Raw genomic sequence first — 19,514 nt, 5'->3', positions numbered from 1 at the left:
TTGCTGCTGCTGTTGGTGCTGTGATTTACTGTTGCAAAAGAAAAAAGAAAAAAGTGAGGTAAGTATTACAGTTGATTTAACAAGATATGTGATTTTATTGTGCAGATTGATTTAAAAGAACCCCATTACACTGCAAAATAATTATATGTTGTAAATACAAACATTATTGGAGTTATTTGTTACAAGAAAAATATAATTTCAGTTAAAATGTCATATTTAATTCAATCTATTACTTGCTTCCTTGTAATTATTTTTGAAATTTCCTAAGAATTTCAGTGTTTGACTACATTAATATTTTTATGTAGTTATAATTTATAATATAATTTATTTATCCCAATTGGTGTTACAGCAAGTCAGGATGTTATGCAAATGAACACTTTAAAACCTTTTTTATCATGCTAATGAAAGTTCACAGATGAGCTGGTGTCAAAAACAATAAAACAAAAATTAGCTTCTAAACTAAATCACAAATAATAAAACAAAAATTTATTCGAAGAGCTAGTAGGGACTGCAATAACCAGCTCTATTAATAATACTTACTTCAATTCTCATTGCTTTATTGGCATTATATACTTAGATCCTATGGAATGTCAAAGCTGACATAATTAGAAAAAAAAAAAAGAAAAAATAAAGAAATGTAAAAAAGCAAATATAAATAAACATTTTTATCCACATTTTTTTATTTCCACATTTATTTTCACATTTATGTATTTATTTCCATATTTATTTATTTTCACATTTATTTATTTCTTAATTTCTTTGTACATAGGGTAATGAGGAGGGTGTGTTTTACTGCTAATAATACTTAGTTCAATTCATATTGCTTTATTGGCAAGTTATAATTAGATACTATGGAATGTCAAAGCCGACATAATTAGAAATAATAAATAAATGAACAAAAAAAAGTAAAAAAGCAAATATAAATAAAAGTAAAAAACAAATATTTATTTATAATTTTATTTCTTATGTATTTTTATTAAATTCCACATTTATTTACACTTTTATTTTTTTTCAAATGTATATATTTTAGATATTTATTTCCACATTTATTTATTTCTACATTTCTTAGTGCGTAGGGTAATGAGGAGGGCGTGTTTTACCTCGAGCCAGAGTAGGCGAGGCGACACTGTTGATGAATGAATTAGTGTGGGATGAATGACTTAGATGGGCAATATGGTCAAAATCTTATATCACAGATCAGATCAGACTACAGACAGTGCACTGGGGCCCATATCATTGCATGCTGTCAATTATCGCAGCAAAAGTGAAACATTCGAAAGTGTGGGCTCTTGTTACAAAACTAAGCAACACCAGTGTCAGATGCAAAATATGCAGTAGTGTAATAGTGAACGAAGGAGGCAACGCAAGTAATATAATGAAAAACTTACTAACAAAACACAACATCTACCTCAAGCAATCCACTGTTCACATTCATATCAAATGTCATATCAGCGGGAGTTACACTCACGAGACACTGCACTTATTTGCAATCACAAACGTACATTATTGATACAGTGCATTGCAAAGGGTTAAAGAAAGCATAGCCTTTTCATTTCATAGAGCTATTTATGTTTAAATGTTAGGCAATAATATTCATTTTGCATTTTTATTTATTGATTTATAATTATAATAATTCCATAGGATACATATTGCCAAAACATTGTACATAGCAGAATGAACTTAACGATTCAATATTTCAAGCATTTTAGATGAGCAGGTTGTTTAGGAATATGCATGTGGATTTTTAATGTCAAAACTAAAGGTTCAGTGTTTGTAATTGCATGCCAAATAAAAAAAAAAAAGTAAAATAATAATAATCACATGGTGCAGGTTACTTTTGTTTTCCTGGATATTGTGATATTTAAATCACAATCCACTTTGTGGCATAAGTTGTGAGTGACGTAGGAATGTGTTTCCATGTCCAAGCTTGTATGAGCACTAATTATTCAACATCATTCAATTCAATTCAAGTTTATTTGTATAGCGCTTTTTACAATACAAATCGTTAGAAAGCAACTTTACAGAAAATTATGTTTCTACAATATTTAGTAGTAGCTAGTAGTTTGTGCACGTTTGACAGGATTTTAGAAAAAATAAAATAATAATAATACAAGCCGTAGTCAGCTAGACGATGAACTATCAATATTATTAATTAATAGTTATTATATGATGCAGTCACACATTTAACAATAATTGTTAGTTCTGTTTGTTGATTCAAGGTTAGCATCATCTGGGGTCCTCTGAGGGTCAGCATCATCTCTTCTCAGGTGTTCTGGATCCAGACTGGAGCTTGTGTGGCAAAACATAGAAACAAATAGAGACATCATTAGCATAGCTGCTGATCCAACAAAGTAAAATTAGTTTAACCCAAGCTAATGAATAAAAATGCACATTTGATCAGATGCAACTACACTCACAATTTAAAAGATACATTATTTGAATGCTTGGCAAAAGAGATGTGTTTTTAATCTAGATTTAAACAGAGAGAGTGTGTCTGAACCCCGAACATTATCAGGAAGGCTATTCCAGAGTTTGGGAGCCAAATGTGAGAAAGCTCTACCTCCTTTAGTGGACTTTGCTATCCTAGGAACTACCAAAAGTCCAGCGTTTTGTGACCTTAGGGTGTGTGATGGGTTGTAGCGAGGTAGAAGGCTAGTTAGGTACGCTGGAGCTAAACCATTTAGGGCCTTATAGGTAAGTAATGATAATTTGTAACTGATGCGGAACTTAATAGGTAGCCAGTGCAGAGACTGTAAAATTGGGGTAATATGATCATATTTTCTTGACCTCGTAAGGACTCTAGCTGCTGCTTTTGGACTACCTGTAGCTTGTTTATTGACGAAGCAGGACAACCACCTAGAAGTGCATTACAATAGTCCAGTCTAGAGGTCATGAATGCATGAACTAGCTCTTCTGCATCAGAAACAGATAACATGTTTCGTAGCTTGGCAATGTTTCTAAGATGGAAGAATGCAGTTTTTGTAACATTGGAAATATGATTTAAAAAAAACAAATTGCTGTCTAATATAACACCCAGATTTCTGACTGTAGAGGAAGTAACAGTACATCCGTCTAGTTGCAGATTGTAATTTACAAGATTCTGTGTAGTGTTTTTTGGTCCAATAATTAGTATCTCTGTCTTATCCGAATTTAATTGGAGAAAATTATTTGTCATCCAATCTTTTACCTTTTTAACACACTCTGTTAGCTTAGATAATGGAAGTTTCATCTTTTCTCGTTGAGATATATAGCTGAGTATCATCAGCATAACAGTGGAAGCTAATTCTGTATTTTCTAATAATATTACCAAGGGGCGACATGTATATTAAAAATAGAAGGGGACCTAGGACGGATCCTTGTGGCACTCCATATTTTACTGATGATAAATGAGATGACTCCCCATTTAAGTAAACAAAATGGTAGTGATCAGACAGGTAGGATCTAAACCATCTTAGAGCCTGCCCTTGAATACCTGTATAGTTTTTTAATCGATCTAGGAGTATGTCATGATCTATGGTGTCGAATGCAGCACTAAGATCAAGTAACTCAGCACTAAGATCATAACTCCTGTGAATCTATTTTCTTACAGGAGACCCTGTAGAGGAGCCCAAATGAGACACACAATCTAGGTCTAATGGGGCGCCACCTAATCCATCCGAGACAGAAGCCTCATTCATGCCACCAACAACACACAGCCAAGTCATATGATCCTGTTCAGTTTATTTTAGACTGCCAACTGCTGGTGCCAAGAGTAAGGATGACATTGAGCAAGTGAGCAGCATTCATTTCTGACTCCACAGTGTGTCAGCAAGATGGAGTCAATCATCGAGTGTATCTATTCCAGATGTTTGTTGGGGAAATGTTTTCTCCTTTTAAATCAAACTGAGTTCTCTCCAGCCAGATGTACCTCTGGAAACTGACCTTATACTACCACAGCTCCTGCTCAAACTGATGGTTTTCAGAATAAGATGAGGTGCGTCTGTGGCCTCTGGACCCTTATTGGGACTTGCTTTTTTGTTGGACTCCATGGCAAAGGACATGTGTTTTATGCACTGATTCCATTGAAATATGATCACCAAAGACTGTCAGCCATAAATCAACATCAACACATCATCATTGTTTACAAAGATATGAGAAACGAGAGAATCAGCTGAAACTAAGATCACTCACAGAGAAAGATGTGTTTTGTTTTTTTTGTTTTTTCACAAAACCAGATTTCAGTAGTTGCCCACACAGCAAAAGGACTTCGCAGCGGATCAGGGTGTATTGAGTTACAACCAATGTGTTTTAGAAACACATGATTATAACAGCCAGAGGAAAGACTAAGACAGAAATCAAGGGTCAAAAGCCCAACTAATACAAACAGTGATCTCTAACATGGTTACTTCAAATGAAACAATAAATCAACATCTAAACCTTAGTTCATTCTCAATAAGATCTTCTGTAGACGTCTGACAGAAATAAAGTCAGTCTGGTTATTAATAAGTGGAGCTGGTGATGCTGTTTGTGGGGTTGTTTAATCAGATCTTGAGAGATTTCATGTATTTTATTTCAGTTGATTTCATCTAAGGCTGTGTCTGAAGTCAGTTGTAGTAGTTCTTGTGTTTCTCTTTTCTTCAGTGATTCTGTTTGTTAACAGCAGCTGTTCATCACTAATTAACAATTATCACTCAGTTAATCACTTAATTACTTGAATGCAAAGTTTTAAAACTTACAGGGTTTAAATCAAGGCAATCTATTTACTCAAACGGTTTGAGTTAAGTTTACTTGTCGGGTTTTACAGTGTAGTGATAGTTTATCTTACGAGGCATAGTTTATCTTAATATTTAGCTTAATATACTATTTTAGCCTACAACAAGAACAGAAGGGATTTTGAAAATGAAATAAACGGATCCAAAACGGACCCGGGCCAGATGAGACAGTATTTTTAGGAGTCCGTTGCGGGTCCGTGGCGGATATATGTTTCAATGTGCGGGTCCAAAACGGACACGCCGTGGAGGTAAGGTTTTAATCGCGGATGCAGCGCGGAGCAACGGGTCCGCGATCCGCCTTCGTTTCGGATCCGTCATTGCGCGCAAGTGGACGCCGATACGGGTCCGTTTCGAGTCCTTTTGCTGTGTGGGATTCCTCCATATCACCCTTCATGTTACCACTAATGTAGTTAACTTATGTAATAAACATTTGCTAACTCTTGCTAGAGATAGAAACAAGCAGATTAGCAAACTGGCTTATATGCACGAGCACAATATAAGTCTATAAGGTTATGCATATATATTGCACAGTAGGCTATAAATGAGCACACCCCCTCTGAATAAATACAAAATATGTATTTTCTTAATGATCAATAATATGAAAAGATGACAAAATTGAAAAATATTAAACATATACTTTATAAAAACAACAAAATATATGCCAATATTTTCTGTAAGATAAGTAAATTAGACAATTTTGTTTAAATGAAGGATTGCATAATTCAGAAAATGTATAATATTCTAATATTCTAGTGCTTAGTATGTCCTCCAGAATTTAAAGTATACTGCTCTGACCCTTCTTTGCACTGAGTGTACAAGTTCATGACACATTTTCACTTCTGTCCTGTTCAACTCCTGGACGACCTCTTAAACGCTCCGGTCTTTAATGGGGAGTTTTGCTCAGCTCGTCTCTACCGAATCCTCCACAGCTGCTCAAGAGCATTAAGATTGAGTGAAATACATGTCCACTGAAGGGTTTTCACATTGGGTGAAAGAATATCTTCATTGTCATGCTGAGAAAATGCCCAGTAAAGCAGGGAATGAGGTGCAGTAGTGTGAATTCATGCCAGCGTTGATAAAGCACAACTCATTCATCCCTGTATAAAAGCTTTATTACCACTGAACGTCACTGTGGGTTCCAAGCACTCCTCAAAAAGCATCACCAGAACATTTTGGGTGCTTTTGGATCCGAAATGATTGATGTGGTCTCTTGAGGCCAGAGTATGGATTCCCAGAAGTCTCTATTTTATAAATATGGGCCTCGGAAAAAGCTAAATGAGTTTATTGCGCTTTAGTAATTCTAGTGGTGACAACAAGCACGCATTTCATCTGTGAGAAAAACAGTCACTCTTTTCATATCTTTTGCTGGCTCTGAGACACTTATATGTTATTCTCCTGCTCTTTTTCTAGCAAAGATTCACTCATCACTGAATTAAACGTAAAGTGAAGACCTGATTATTTCAGGAACCACAAGGTTCATTGTCTTTGAATGTGTGGTGCTACTTCTGCTATATTTTCACTCTGAAAACAATAAGTTGGTATTCCTCTTTGTCCACTTTTATGCTAAGAAATATGTCACCTGGCAGTTCTCTCTCAAGTGGTTCAAGTATGATTCAGTGGGCTATATAACATGTTTAATTGTCAGGAAATTACTTGTTCAAAGGTGTTGGTTTAACACTTACCCGTTGATCAAAAATTGCCATTTGTACAATTGAATATTGTATCTCCAAAGAACACTAACATGTCTTCTAAGTAAAGTGTAATTGCTGAATGTATTACGTTTTAGAGGGGGTGTACTCATTTATACGGAGCACTGTTTCACATAATCTTTCATAGAGTTAGATTTCACATTATCACTTTCGCTTGTGTGACACATCTATACATCAGATGCAGTTTTTCACAGTAAAGTGGTTTTGTTTAGAGCAGAAGTCAAACTGTGAGTTTCATGCGACCAGGAATAAAAATTAAAAAACCCCTGTAAACCACACACTGTTCACACAAACAAACATCAGCCCTCCAGGAGACACATGCTCACGCTAAAGCTGTTTGTGCACCCAACAGATCAGACCAAATCTATGTACAGCTGTAAATAAATACACATATAAAATAAACAGGACTGTGGCAGAGTTCACTTTGACTCCTTTTGATGAGTATTTTCATCCGTTTTGTGCTTGAAGATATACACAATCGTTTACAATTTTGTGTGGGACTTTAAGAGACATGCATGAAAATGCCACACAGTGGACCATATGTTTGAAATACTTTGTTATTTATATAGCTTGGTTCATAGAGCTTGTATTATAATACAATGTCAAGAGCAATTCATTAACCAATCTTTAAGATCACATTTGTTCCTGCTGTATGTCTGCTGGAATATCGTGATCATAGAAGGGAAAACTACTGCAAAACTGCAGCCGAAATATTTTCCTGTATATAAATATGTTCTTTCGTCATCTATGTAAAAATAAGTTATTTTCTCTTTTATCTTCCTTTGGCAGTGATAAATGTGTTGATTTTCACCAAACTCAACATGAGGATGTTTCAGGAGTTTCCTAGTGTGAATGAAGTTTGATCATCTTCTTGTGGCAAGAGGTGCATACACCGTGTCATCCTCCTCTTTACTTTTCTGAAATAAAATGCAAAATACTATAGTAACACACACAATATATGATAACACTAATAAGAACAGTATAATTTTTTATCAAATCAATGTGGTCACCAAATAATGAACACACAAAAAAATTGAGTGCACTCATTTAATCCCGTAATGCATTGAATTAATGCGTGTACAACCGATGTTCAAACAGCTATAGAATATTAATAATGTATTGTGAGGGTTGTGCAGAATGAATTCCCGCGTCTCGACAGAAGATGCAGTGTAATAACATACATGTATGAATTTCTTTTAAAATGATTATTAAATAGTTTAATTAAGGTTTATATATGCTATTTTCCATGACTAATATTTTAATTAGTACTGGAGCTGACTGTTTGATTCAAATGATTAAAGGGTTTTTCCTATAAACAAACATAATTCAGAGTCTCAGTTTTATTTTTAATTATCATTGCATTTATATTCACTCATTCATGTTGGTGTGCAATCTAATTCTCACTGAATATGCCTTACTGTTACAGTAATATACAGTAGCCCTGGGGCGTAGCCACGGGTGTGCCAGGGTGTACCTAAAAAAAGATGCAGAATTATTTTTTATAGTTACAATAAAAATGTTTACTAAACTTGGGCTATTGTTGTTTACTTAGAATATATATATATATATATATATATATATATATATATATATTTATATTTAAATCAACCCTTTCACACTTAATTTACAAATATTTTAACTGACCCTTTCCATGGCGACGCGTCATGATTGTCACGTGACACACCGCAGCCACTAACAGATGTATCGGTATTGGTTTTATTTAGTTTTTCATTTTTTATTAAAATATATACACAAACTTGCTTACCATGTCAACTATCTGATATTCCGATTCTTCGTTTAAAAACCTTATAAATTATCTTGATCTATAACGAAATGAGCGCCGCAGTTCAGAGTCCTGTCAGCCGGATTTAACCAGGCGGCAAGGAAGTCGACCGGAAGTTGAAGTCGGGTGGGGACTGCCATCTTTTAGCAGAACTTCACTTGCGTTAGCATCCCATTGACTCCCATTCATTTTGGCGTCTCTTTGACAGCGAATAACTTTACATCTGAGGCGTTTAAAGACTCCGTTTGTCCATTGTTTATTTCTAAAGATACATGACAATGTACAAAGGGCTCCATTACCTTCTATATTACATTATGGCCCCGTATAAACAGTTTTTGTAAAAAATAGGCTAACGATTGCGTCATAACCACTCGTCTCTCTGTCGCATTACCGTACAGACAGGAGGAGAAGCTCGCAGGCAATTAACTTAATATGGCGTACTGGGGTTACATTTTAAAATACTATACAAAATAATTAATCAGAATACTTAATCCTGCTCGCTCACGACAAAGAACTCCCCGCTCAAGCTCGCCGTCTCTGCAAGATTAACGATGGCAGTTTGCACGCACAGCCACTTAGAAGATTTACATCTGTCAGACAGGTTGCTGACGTCGTCAAGCTTCGTTTGAGTCTGCGCGTCAGAAACGGAAGTGCTAAAAAACGCTAAAAATGGGCTTCACCTGTCTCAATTGAGTTCCAATGGGGTCGCTGTGTCCATTTCTTTTACTGTCTATGGATTTAACGTACAGCACTTGAATTCCCCAGTTTCTCCCGAAATACATGAAAGCAGGGGCGTAGATTTTTAATACACACTTTTAATCTCATGGAAATTCGTCCCCCGCACTTTTTCAGTCAAATGTGTTCGCATAGATGTTTTCAGAGCTGGTGTGAATAAATATAGATTTAAACTCAAAGAGACAGGATAGTCTGCGCATGACCTGATATTTCATTTGGACCCAGAAGCGCTAAACACTCCTGCAGTGTGTGTTTCATTCATCCTCAAAGCCGGAGTGCGCTCTCACGCAGAAAGTCATAACAGGAAACTCCTAATATGGGCAACAGCATCCAGCTATCACTGTATGAAAACAGTTGTTTTGACAGAAGAACTGAAACTTTTGGAAACAAGAAGACATTAATATATGATTGCGACAATATATGTTTTTTTCAAGTCATCTCCAGCAGGTGATAAATACAGTATATCAACAAAACAGTGCTAATTGACATAGATTTATAACAGTATAGAAACTATTCTGCCTTATTTTGTGATGAATGTGTTTGTAGTATATTTAAAAAAATCATTATTATTTATTTTCAAGCAGTTATAGATTTCTAAGCAAATTAAAAGCTAGAAATTAAAGAAAAATTAAAATTGCCTTTAGTATCCACTACCAGTCAAGTCTCTCCTGTTCACCAAGCCTGCATTTATTTGATCCAAAGTACAGCAAAACAGTAAACAGAAATATTTTTACTAGACTATTTAAAATAACTGTTTTTTATTTGAATATATTTCAAAATGTTATTTATTGAGATTTTTAAGATTGCTAAATAAAAGTATTCATAATTTCTTTTCCAAAAAAATATTTTTTTTTGAATGATATACTCTATAATGTTGCAAAGGCTTTTTATTTCACATAAATGCTGATCTTTGGATCATTCTATTCATCAAAGAATGCTGAAAAAATTTACTCATGTTTTAAATATGATAATCAGCAAATTATAATGATTTGATTTCTTAAGGATGTGAAACTGGAGTAATGATGCTGAACATTCACCTTTGATCACAGGAATAAATTATATTTTAAAATATTTTCTAATAGAAAATAGTTATTTTAAATAGTAAAAACTTTTGCTGTACTTTGGATCAAATAAATTCATGGCTTGGTGAGCAGAAGAGACTTCTTTAAAAACTTTATATAAAATCTATATATAATTTCTGTCCCCCTCACTTCTGAAAAGATGGCTACGCCCCTGATTACTACACTGACCTACAACAAAAGACAAAGATCAGATCAGTGAATAAACCACTGCCATACCTGTGCATGATTGATGCACAGCTAGTGTGATGAGTGATCACAGAGTGATGTCCAGATGTGTGGTCTGGTTTGTGATGGGATTGTTGATCACACAGCTGTAGCTGTTGTTCTCCTGATATTCCACCTCCAGAGGTAGAGAGAGACTGATGCTGAGATCAGACACACTGATGCTGGACAATAAACTGTTTCCTTTGTACCAGGAGAGAGTCACATGACCCACATTTTGTCATTGTCTTCATCTATTTGAGTAACATCAGTGTGTAGAGTGACAGAATCTCCCTCCATCACTGACACTGAGTCACCAAACACACCTGATGATCAAACTGGAACAGATTTCACACTTTTGTTGCTTTACAAAGCCTTAAATCAGTTCTTGTAGATCTCACAATATTATCTGGTTTATTTGATTGATCTGGAAGGGACAGCAAATGCTACTTGTAACTTACCAATCAGACAACACCAGAACAAGCAGAACAAGACAATCCTTTGAAACCTTTTCTTCAGTAGTTCAGGGACTGATGTAATAAAACCATCTGCTGAAAACACTCGAGCTGTTCTGCTTTATGAATCCTCCCACAACAGAGTTTGACCCAACTAATGACTCAGTAGGTTCTACGGTTACATATAAATAGAGTATGTCTTTTATTAAGACACTAATTGTTGATTGTTGATCCTCAAATATGGCTTGTGAGATCCACTTTCTTCCAGAGTTTAGCTCAAACCACAGCCAGAATCTGTGAGTTTGTTTAAAAATATCTTTGGGTTTGTTATCAGAAATAATTGAACTATTGTTAAATAATTTAATTAATGTCTTTATAAATGTGTGTTTTCACTGTATAAATTACACAATGCTCAACCCTGCAAAAACACATTGTAAAAATATCAAATTAAAAACTCGAGATAATATGTCTACACTCCACAACACCAGCAACTATAGTAATGCAGTTTGGTCATTTAAATGTTTAACTCTTCCATCATTATTGTATGGACACAATCAGGTCCAGCTTCTAATATGCCTGATTAAAGATGGATGTTCAATCAACTTTTATTGGTTGGTTGTATTCAACAGTGATATAAAACTATGTTCCCGTTTTCCAAACCACTTGTTCAAAACCACACCAACTGCTATTCAATAAGACTTGAATCCAGATGTTTTGTCAGATGTGATCGCCCTGAAACAGTTGAACTTGTTCTAATAATATTAATATAAAACGTGTAAATGATATGACAATGAAAGACTAAAGAGAGAATTATTCAGTTAATCAGCTGAAGATTTTGTTAAACAAAGATGCAACAGTGTTCAACACTGTTTAAATATGTAAAAGAGTCAGAGTTAATAATCAGGATTTAACTTTTTTTCTTACGATTTAAGATTTGTATCTCCCAGTAGGTGGCGGAATGTGCACATAAAGCTTTTTTGCCAACCTCCATTACAGCCCACAGAAGACGAAGAACGTGGACTAATGAACGAATGAATGAAATCGAAATTAAATTAGTTTTTTTATATATATACATATCTTTACCTTGTAAAAAAAAAGAAATGAGGCTCCGCTCTATGTTGATCTTTCGGTTCATGTTTTTACTCGCACATGGTAAGACATTTTATGTTACTATCTGTTCTTGTCAGTTTCAGTTTACACAAAGAGTTTCCGAAGCTGTGCACGTGCTCATCCCTATGGGCTTTACTACAGTGAGTAAATGAAGTGTATTAAAAACTATCATTACACAAATGTTTAAATCCATTAAATCGTTATATAAACTGATAAGTGTAGATTTAATGTAATTTGAGTCGCTTTGAATAAAAACCTGTGCCAAATAAATAAATAAGCTATAAATTTAAATAAAACCAAGAGCTATTTTTATCAATGTAGTAGACCTAATAAAAATAAAATCAATATTTTGTAATTAGCACCATTTTCGGAAGTGTTTTCATTGAATAATTATTTATAATATTCGTAATGGGAAATATTTATTGTGAATTTGTGAAAACACTTGGCTGTATGGACGCACAAATATGTTTGGGGAAATCAGAAAATATGTTAAGTATGTCTGATGGGTGAATGTGAAGGCTAAATCAGTGATGAATTTATTCTGTTTGTTTCATGTGTTACTTTATGAATGGAGCTTTGTCTCTCCACACCATTGAGATGTGTTTTCTGTAGGCTAGAAAATCATTCCGGTGTTACCGGCGGTATTAAAGCCTATTTACACCAAGAGCGAAAACGATAACTATCCTATAAATACAGTGAACGATAAATGTATGTTCATTCTGATTTCGCGTGCTTCAGTATCCAAGTAATCATAGTAATGAAAGCGATATAGTCATGGCTACTGATTACGTGTCGCAAAGACACAAAAGGAAAAACAGATGGGTACATGATATCCTTCAAATATAGAGGAGTTGTCCGTCCGTTTAGACAGTTATCGTCTTTTAAAGATGTGATTCATACTTGCATATGAGTCAGTTTCAGTTTTTGTTGTTCTTGTTGCATTTAAACGACTCTAACAGTAGATGTCCTCAGCGTGTTTCGAGCATGTCTAAATTACTAAATTACTGATACACATACACTGAAGTCATTTTACCAAGTTTCATGACAAAAGCTAACAATGAAAGTGCAGTGATGTGTGGCCAAGTATGGTGATCCATACTTGGAATTTGTGCTCTGCATTTAAACAAGTGCATGCATACAGTAGTAAGCACAGAAACACACACACACACACACGACACAGTGGGAAGCCGATGCTGTGGTCCCTGGAGAGTCTCACCTCAGTGGTACTGAAGGAGGAAGAAAGCGTTGCTTATTCACTCCACCCATGACAATCCCTGCCGGTCCTGAGATTAAAAAATAAAATAAAATGTAATAAAATGAGCAGCAGTATGCACTTGTTTGTGAAATAAATAAAAACATTATAAATGATTGCCGGATTACAAACTAACAAAAAATATTCATAACATTTTATCTACTGATATGTACTACATTTTCAAATAAAGTTTTGACCATTTTTTTTTTAAAATATAAAATTATAACTATAAAATTATCAGAGACTCCACCCACTGGCAATATTTGAAAAATGCTGAAAAGTGGGCAGAGCACAGTGGAGATAGAGAGGATGAACCGAGGGCGGGGCTGAGTGGGTGGGGCGTGAACCTGAGACCCACAGTGACGGATTGATTGACAGCTGCTGTCAGAGACGCTAAAATGGAGAGTGACTGTAGTGACGCAAGTAGCTTTCCAACAGAGCGATCATTTGAACTAGAGAACTTTTCTCACCTACCTTCACCTGAAGTGGAGGATGTCGAGGTGTCTGTGGACACAAGACTAGGGCCTGAGCCATATCAATTCGATAGTGATGGGAAGTTCGGATCATTTTACCGACTCAGACTTTTGAGTCTCGTTCAGCAAAATAAACAAATCTTTTTTTGAGTCATTTCATTCATTTCGTTCATTTTAGCGCACTGTAATTAAAATGTTACGTGTTACTTCCCCAACACATCTAGTACTTACGCAAACGTTGATCACACTACAAACAATACAAAACTAAAATGCTATAAGATACAGAAAAGATTAATTCATTCTTTACCTGGGTCTTCAGCCTGTGATTAGCTCACCTCACCTCTTGTCTGACAAGTCTTCGGGTTCAAGTCATTCCTTAATCACGTGACAGACCCATACGCTATTTCTGACATTTCTGTCACCGTGTTTTTGTTACTGTTTCTTCAGGATCTGTGGTGTGTTATTATTTTATAAATAAATAAACCCTAACCCTGTTATTAATAAAATATTGATTATATTGTCATTTTGACTGTCTATCAGTAAATAAACACTAGGCTACATAATAATATAATAATCCAAGCCTACAATACAAAGTATTTATAGCCTAGTTTGTTCATTTTTAATCCAATTTTGAGTTTGCTGGTATAATAATTGCTTTTCCTAGGCAAACTTGACATTTTGGTCTAATATATGTACGAGAAGATTGCTCAAAAACATTTTGAATCCTAAACAAGTGACACTACAGTTCTATAGTCTAATCTGAAGGGTGAATTCAAAAGACATAAACCATACCACAAGGGTTTTTTTTTAAAAAGAAAAAAAAAAAAAACACAGAAAAAACATCTCTTCTTCAAAGTGATTTTGCCAACATATGGACAACATTTAAAGCATAACCAATAACTATAATAAAATATAATAATAAGTACTATGCACCCATTTGTAAGGAAGGTTGTAAATTAACTAATTATGTTGTCACGTGACAAAAGAACGAACAACCTGAAGACCCAAAAGATGAACCAATCAATTCTCTTTCTGGCCCAGACTGCATTGGTTTAGCGTATGGGGCTGTCACGTGATTAAGGAACGAGTCAAAAACCCGATTGACCCAAACTATCAACTAATCAATTCTCTTTCCGGCTCAGTACTGAATAGGTTTAGCGTATGGGGCTGTCACGTGATTAAGGAACGACTCGACCCGAAGACTCATAAGATGAACTAATCAATTCTCTTTCCGGCTCAAAACTGCATTGGTTTAGCGTATGGGGCTGTCACGTGATTAAGGAACGAGTCAGAACCTATAGAAAACTGCACATGCGCGACTGAACGAATCACTCCCAGAGACGACTCGTTCTTCCTGAGTCCCATTAAAGATTAGTTCAAAATGAAAGAATCATTCAAGAACAACATATCACTATAATTCAAGCAGCTGGCTCAAACTGCGGTCTTAACTCCCGCACCGCGTCGCTTTTCAGCACAAACTGTGTGGAGAAGCCCATTTCCACCTGCATTGCATTGGAGAAGCAATCCCATGTAAATTGCAGTTTGCACACTGCAGCTCTAGGCGGGAACTCGCGGTCTTCCAGCCCAAGTGCATGCAACCACTGGCGCCTAATTTTAAAATCTGCTGATAAACCATGCAGTCCAGCAGTGCTGTCACAACCAGCAACACTACACCTACGTCCCATCCTGAACACTGTACTAAATACAGATAAATCTACGCCAACTTGAAGCTCTCTTAAATGATGCACTAACTAACTATTCTTCTAACAATACTAATGTTACACTAACAACTATGTTAATTAACTAGATATGCTACACAAAATAATCTAAATAACTATATAATTGCTATGCTAAATAGATGCTATAATAGTCTATCCTGGTCATTATCAATACTCGCAATTCCAACTCCTGACTCACTACCGTGATTTTGATGGAACAAGATGGTTTTATACTGCCAGGGGCGTGGTAGCTCGGACCAAGGGGCGTGGTGAGCTGGAAACTGCTTACGTCACCTGCCACCGCTTACGTCACTTGCCACCGCAACATCCAATAGGAAAAATCAACTGCAGTAGCCACCGTTCAACCTGAAGAGGGAAGCACTCAGACGTTTTTACACCATATATTGTAGAATTAAAACACTTTATACTCATGTCAAAAAAGTTACTCGAATCAATGAACAGCACTAATAAAGCCCCATTCTTATAGATCATTAACTAAAAAAAGTTGGTTTAGGTTTAGTTACTCTTTAAGAAATATTTGTTTTAGTTGTTGAATACAAAAGGTTTGATACACATTTACCAGTTGAAGAGTTATTCACCGTGGCATCCCTATTTCATTATAATTTCCTGTTGAATAACTATGTTTGGTTTATAATTTACTAATTTCTTCTCCAGGTGTTTTTAGTGTTGGCACTGAGGAACTGTCAGCATTTGTGATGGAGGGAGATTCAGTCACTCTACACACTAATGTTGAAACAAAACAACAAGAAGATATAAAATGGTATTTTAATAACACTCGCATCGCTCAAATCACTGGAGATCTCAGTTTTATCTGTACAGATGTTGGGTGTAATGAAGGTACTGAGAGATTCAGAGACAGACTGAAGCTGGATCATCAGACTGGATCTCTGACCATCATGAACATCACAAACACTGACTCTGGACTTTATGAATTAAAGATCATCAGCATCAGAAGAAGCAGTGAAAAGAGCTTCAATGTTACTGTTTATGGTGAGTCATTTAATGAATTTAATGAATAAATCTGTTTAAAAGCAGGTTTAGATAATATAATGTTATCCTTTCTGTTTGAATGAATAATTGGTGTAAAATACGTTTATAAAATGTGTGCAAAACAGAGATAAATGTTGCTTTTCAAAGAGCATGATTAATCACTTTCACATCCAGAGATTGTTTTATGTTTTGGCAAAAAGATCTTTCAGTCATCGGTTGGTTTGTGTTTCAGGTGTTTCTGCTGCTGAACGAGATGAAATCAAGAGAAAGTCAGTGAAGGAGGGAGAATCTGTTACTTTATATCCTGGTGTAATGAAAAACCCAAATTATTTAATGACCTGGTATTTTACTGACATTTGCATCGCTGAAATCATTGAAGAACCCAGTAAGAACTGTACAGATGATCAGTGTAATAATGGCACTGAGAGATTCAGAGACAGACTGAAGCTGGATCATCAGACTGGATCTCTGATCATCACAGACACCAGAACCACTGACTCTGGAGAATATAAACTACAGATCACCTGCAGCAAAATCACCATCATGAGGAACTTCAGTGTTTATGTCACTGGTGAGTATTATTTTGTTTATTCCCCTTGAGCAATTAAAAAATAGTTCAACATTTTTTCTTTTTTTTCATTCTTGAATTTTTCTTCATTGTTTCATTGCGTTTGAAAAAGTGAGCTTTGACCCCAGTATCAAGTAGAGTTGCAAAGGGATGGAACATTTATAGAAACTAAAATAATAATAATAATAATAAATAAAATGCTGAATAAATCCCACAATTTCTGTAATGTTTCTGAAATATTTCACCTCTTTGCAACCCTAGTATTAAACTATTGTGTAGATCATCACCTTAAGGTCAAGTGATTAATTGTAAAAACATTTCTGACAGCTCAATGATGTGATGCTATTTTAGGTGATGTTCTCCAGAACACACTACAACTCTTATCAGTTAAAGTAATATGATGCTGATGACTAAAGTAGAAAAGTGAAAAAACTTAGAATTAAAAAAAAAAAATTATGGAAATTTGCTCTCTAGTAATGACTTATTTACTCTTTCAGTTGCAGGTCTGTCTGCAGGTGGAAAAGGAGGAATTTGTGCTGTCCTGCTGATTATAGCTGCATCTGTTTGTGGGTTTTATTTTTACAAGCATCGAGTAAAAAGAAAAGGTGAGTATTACATTAGTGATGGGAAATCTGTTTTTTTTTTTCTCTGTTAACTGATTCTTTCAGACCGCTTATTTCAAAAACTTGGTTCAAAAAGTGATTCAGTTTACTAGCTGATCATTTTTGTGCCCCAATTTGTTTAATTTAATACACAGTCCTTCAAAACTTTTATTTTATTATAGGTGCACACTTAAAGTACTTTGTAATCAATGTCCGTCTAGGTTGAAGTCATTGGTTTCAATACATTTTATTTATTATACTTTCCGCTGTTCATCATTAATATACATATATAAATGTATAGTTCTGTCAAATTATTAACCGTGATTAACTGTTTTTGTTTACATAATATGTATTTGTACTGTGTATATTTATTTTGTATAAATAAACACACATGCATTTATATATTTAAGGAAAAATAAGTCCTGTTTATACATTTAAAATATTTCTATATAATAACAATTAAATTTGTATAAATATATACATGGAAGTATTTTCAAAATGTATTTTTATGTATTTATATAGACACATAATAAATATACACAGTATATATATATATATATATATATATATATATATATATATATATATATATACTCTAATTAACCAAAGTAGTGTGTGTCTAATTGAGTTTGTTATTGTTGTTCAAACAGACACCAATAAACAGCACAGTGATCAGGTAAGATACTATGAGCACTAAATCAGTTTGCCTACAAAAAAATCTGAATCAGGGCCGTATTCATAAAGAATCTTAATGCAAAAAGTAGCTCCTAGTGACAAAATTCTACGAAAATTCTTAGAAATGTGGGTCTTAAGGTCAAACTTGTTAGGAGCACAGACGAGGACTTTTAAGAGGCATAAGAGTTTCTTTAGCAGAGGAGAAAATGGCAGAGAGACGAAGAGGCAGAAGAAATGTGTTGCAGACAATGGATGACAGTGAGTTAATAAGACGTTATAGATTATATAATAATTTATAATTCAATATATAAATTAAAGTAATTACTACATTATGATATTTGGCAACTGGGAAAATGCAACAATGCAATAGTGATGATTTGATTCTGTCACAACCTTCTGTAAGCAGAGTGATCACACACAATTACAGCACTTATAGAACATCTTATTGTGCTGCAGAACATTTCGTTTCCACTGGACCTTCCCACCTTTCAGGCTCAAAAACTGCATTTATGTATATAGCAGGCTTTAGTTTAGTTAGTTTGTGCTATACGCTCCCATGTCTGCTTCTTGTCCCTTGCTGTGACACCCGGCCCGAATTGTCCTTTAAGAATGGCCTTGTGTTCATCCACTAACTGGGCTAACAGTAAACACTGGACAGAGGAACAGTGTTTACTGTTAGCCCAGTTAGTGGTCAAGTAGGAAAAATTACGCATGTAAATTCAAAGTGAGAATTAGAATAGACCCTATACTTAAAATCACTCTTTTTTTTCCTTCTTGTACAACCAACCAATCACAGTCTTCAAAAGAGTGTTTCATACATAGCAACAGGGTCAACCCCGCCTCCTCACTAAGATGAAAGTTTTTGTCTTTTCCTTACTCAGAGTTGCTCTCAGATTGGTCCCGAATCGCTCTTAAGCTAAAACTCCTACGTAAAAGTTTTGAAGCTAAATTAAGAGTTTTCTGAGAGAATTCTTAGAATCTTTATGAATACGGGCCCAGGTTTGTGTGAAATATGTTTTTGTGATTTATGCAGTTTGATTCAGAAATCATTACAATGAAACACCAATAATAACTGATTCATCAGGACAGCAGCGTTCTCACAGTTTACTTCATAATAAACAATGGTGTGGATACATTTTCATTATGTAATTATATAATTCCAATAGTTGATTTAATGATGTTATTTTGATAATTATATATATATATATATAAGTGCAAGGGTGCCAATACTGTTGGCCACAACTGTATATTACTGTAGTACAGAAGATGACAGTGTAATGCAGTTTATCATATTCATTAATATTTAGTAAAATAACACCACATTTTCTGCAAACAAAGAAATACACTTACAGTTCCTAGTCTATTTTTTTTGTGAGCGAATCATTAATC

The 19,514-nt window shown here is 34.8% G+C and overlaps 1 protein-coding gene across 4 annotated transcripts in view; it reads left to right on the top strand.

Annotated features, from left to right (window-relative positions):
• LOC127987191 (dentin sialophosphoprotein) overlaps window positions 1-19,514 on the top strand; it is a 221,890-nt gene that overhangs the window by 199,327 nt on the left and 3,049 nt on the right. For 3 of the 4 annotated variants that reach the window (XM_052589441.1, XM_052589443.1, XM_052589444.1), the window contains 4 exons: window positions 16,128-16,280; window positions 16,513-16,851; window positions 17,346-17,453; window positions 18,101-18,126. In XM_052589441.1, coding sequence (XP_052445401.1) covers window positions 16,128-16,280; window positions 16,513-16,851; window positions 17,346-17,453; window positions 18,101-18,126 — 626 coding nt within the window. Of the gene's footprint in view, window positions 1-11,729; window positions 11,869-15,944; window positions 16,281-16,512; window positions 16,852-17,345; window positions 17,454-18,100; window positions 18,127-19,514 lie in introns of those variants that run through there. The other variant, XM_052589442.1, reaches the window with a different exon arrangement.

The sequence above is a fragment of the Carassius gibelio genome, chromosome B22 (genome assembly GCF_023724105.1).
Source record: "Carassius gibelio isolate Cgi1373 ecotype wild population from Czech Republic chromosome B22, carGib1.2-hapl.c, whole genome shotgun sequence".
NCBI lineage: Eukaryota > Metazoa > Chordata > Actinopteri > Cypriniformes > Cyprinidae > Carassius > Carassius gibelio.
Note: the sequence above shows the minus strand (reverse complement) of the source record. Positions and strands in the feature narration are given on the sequence as shown.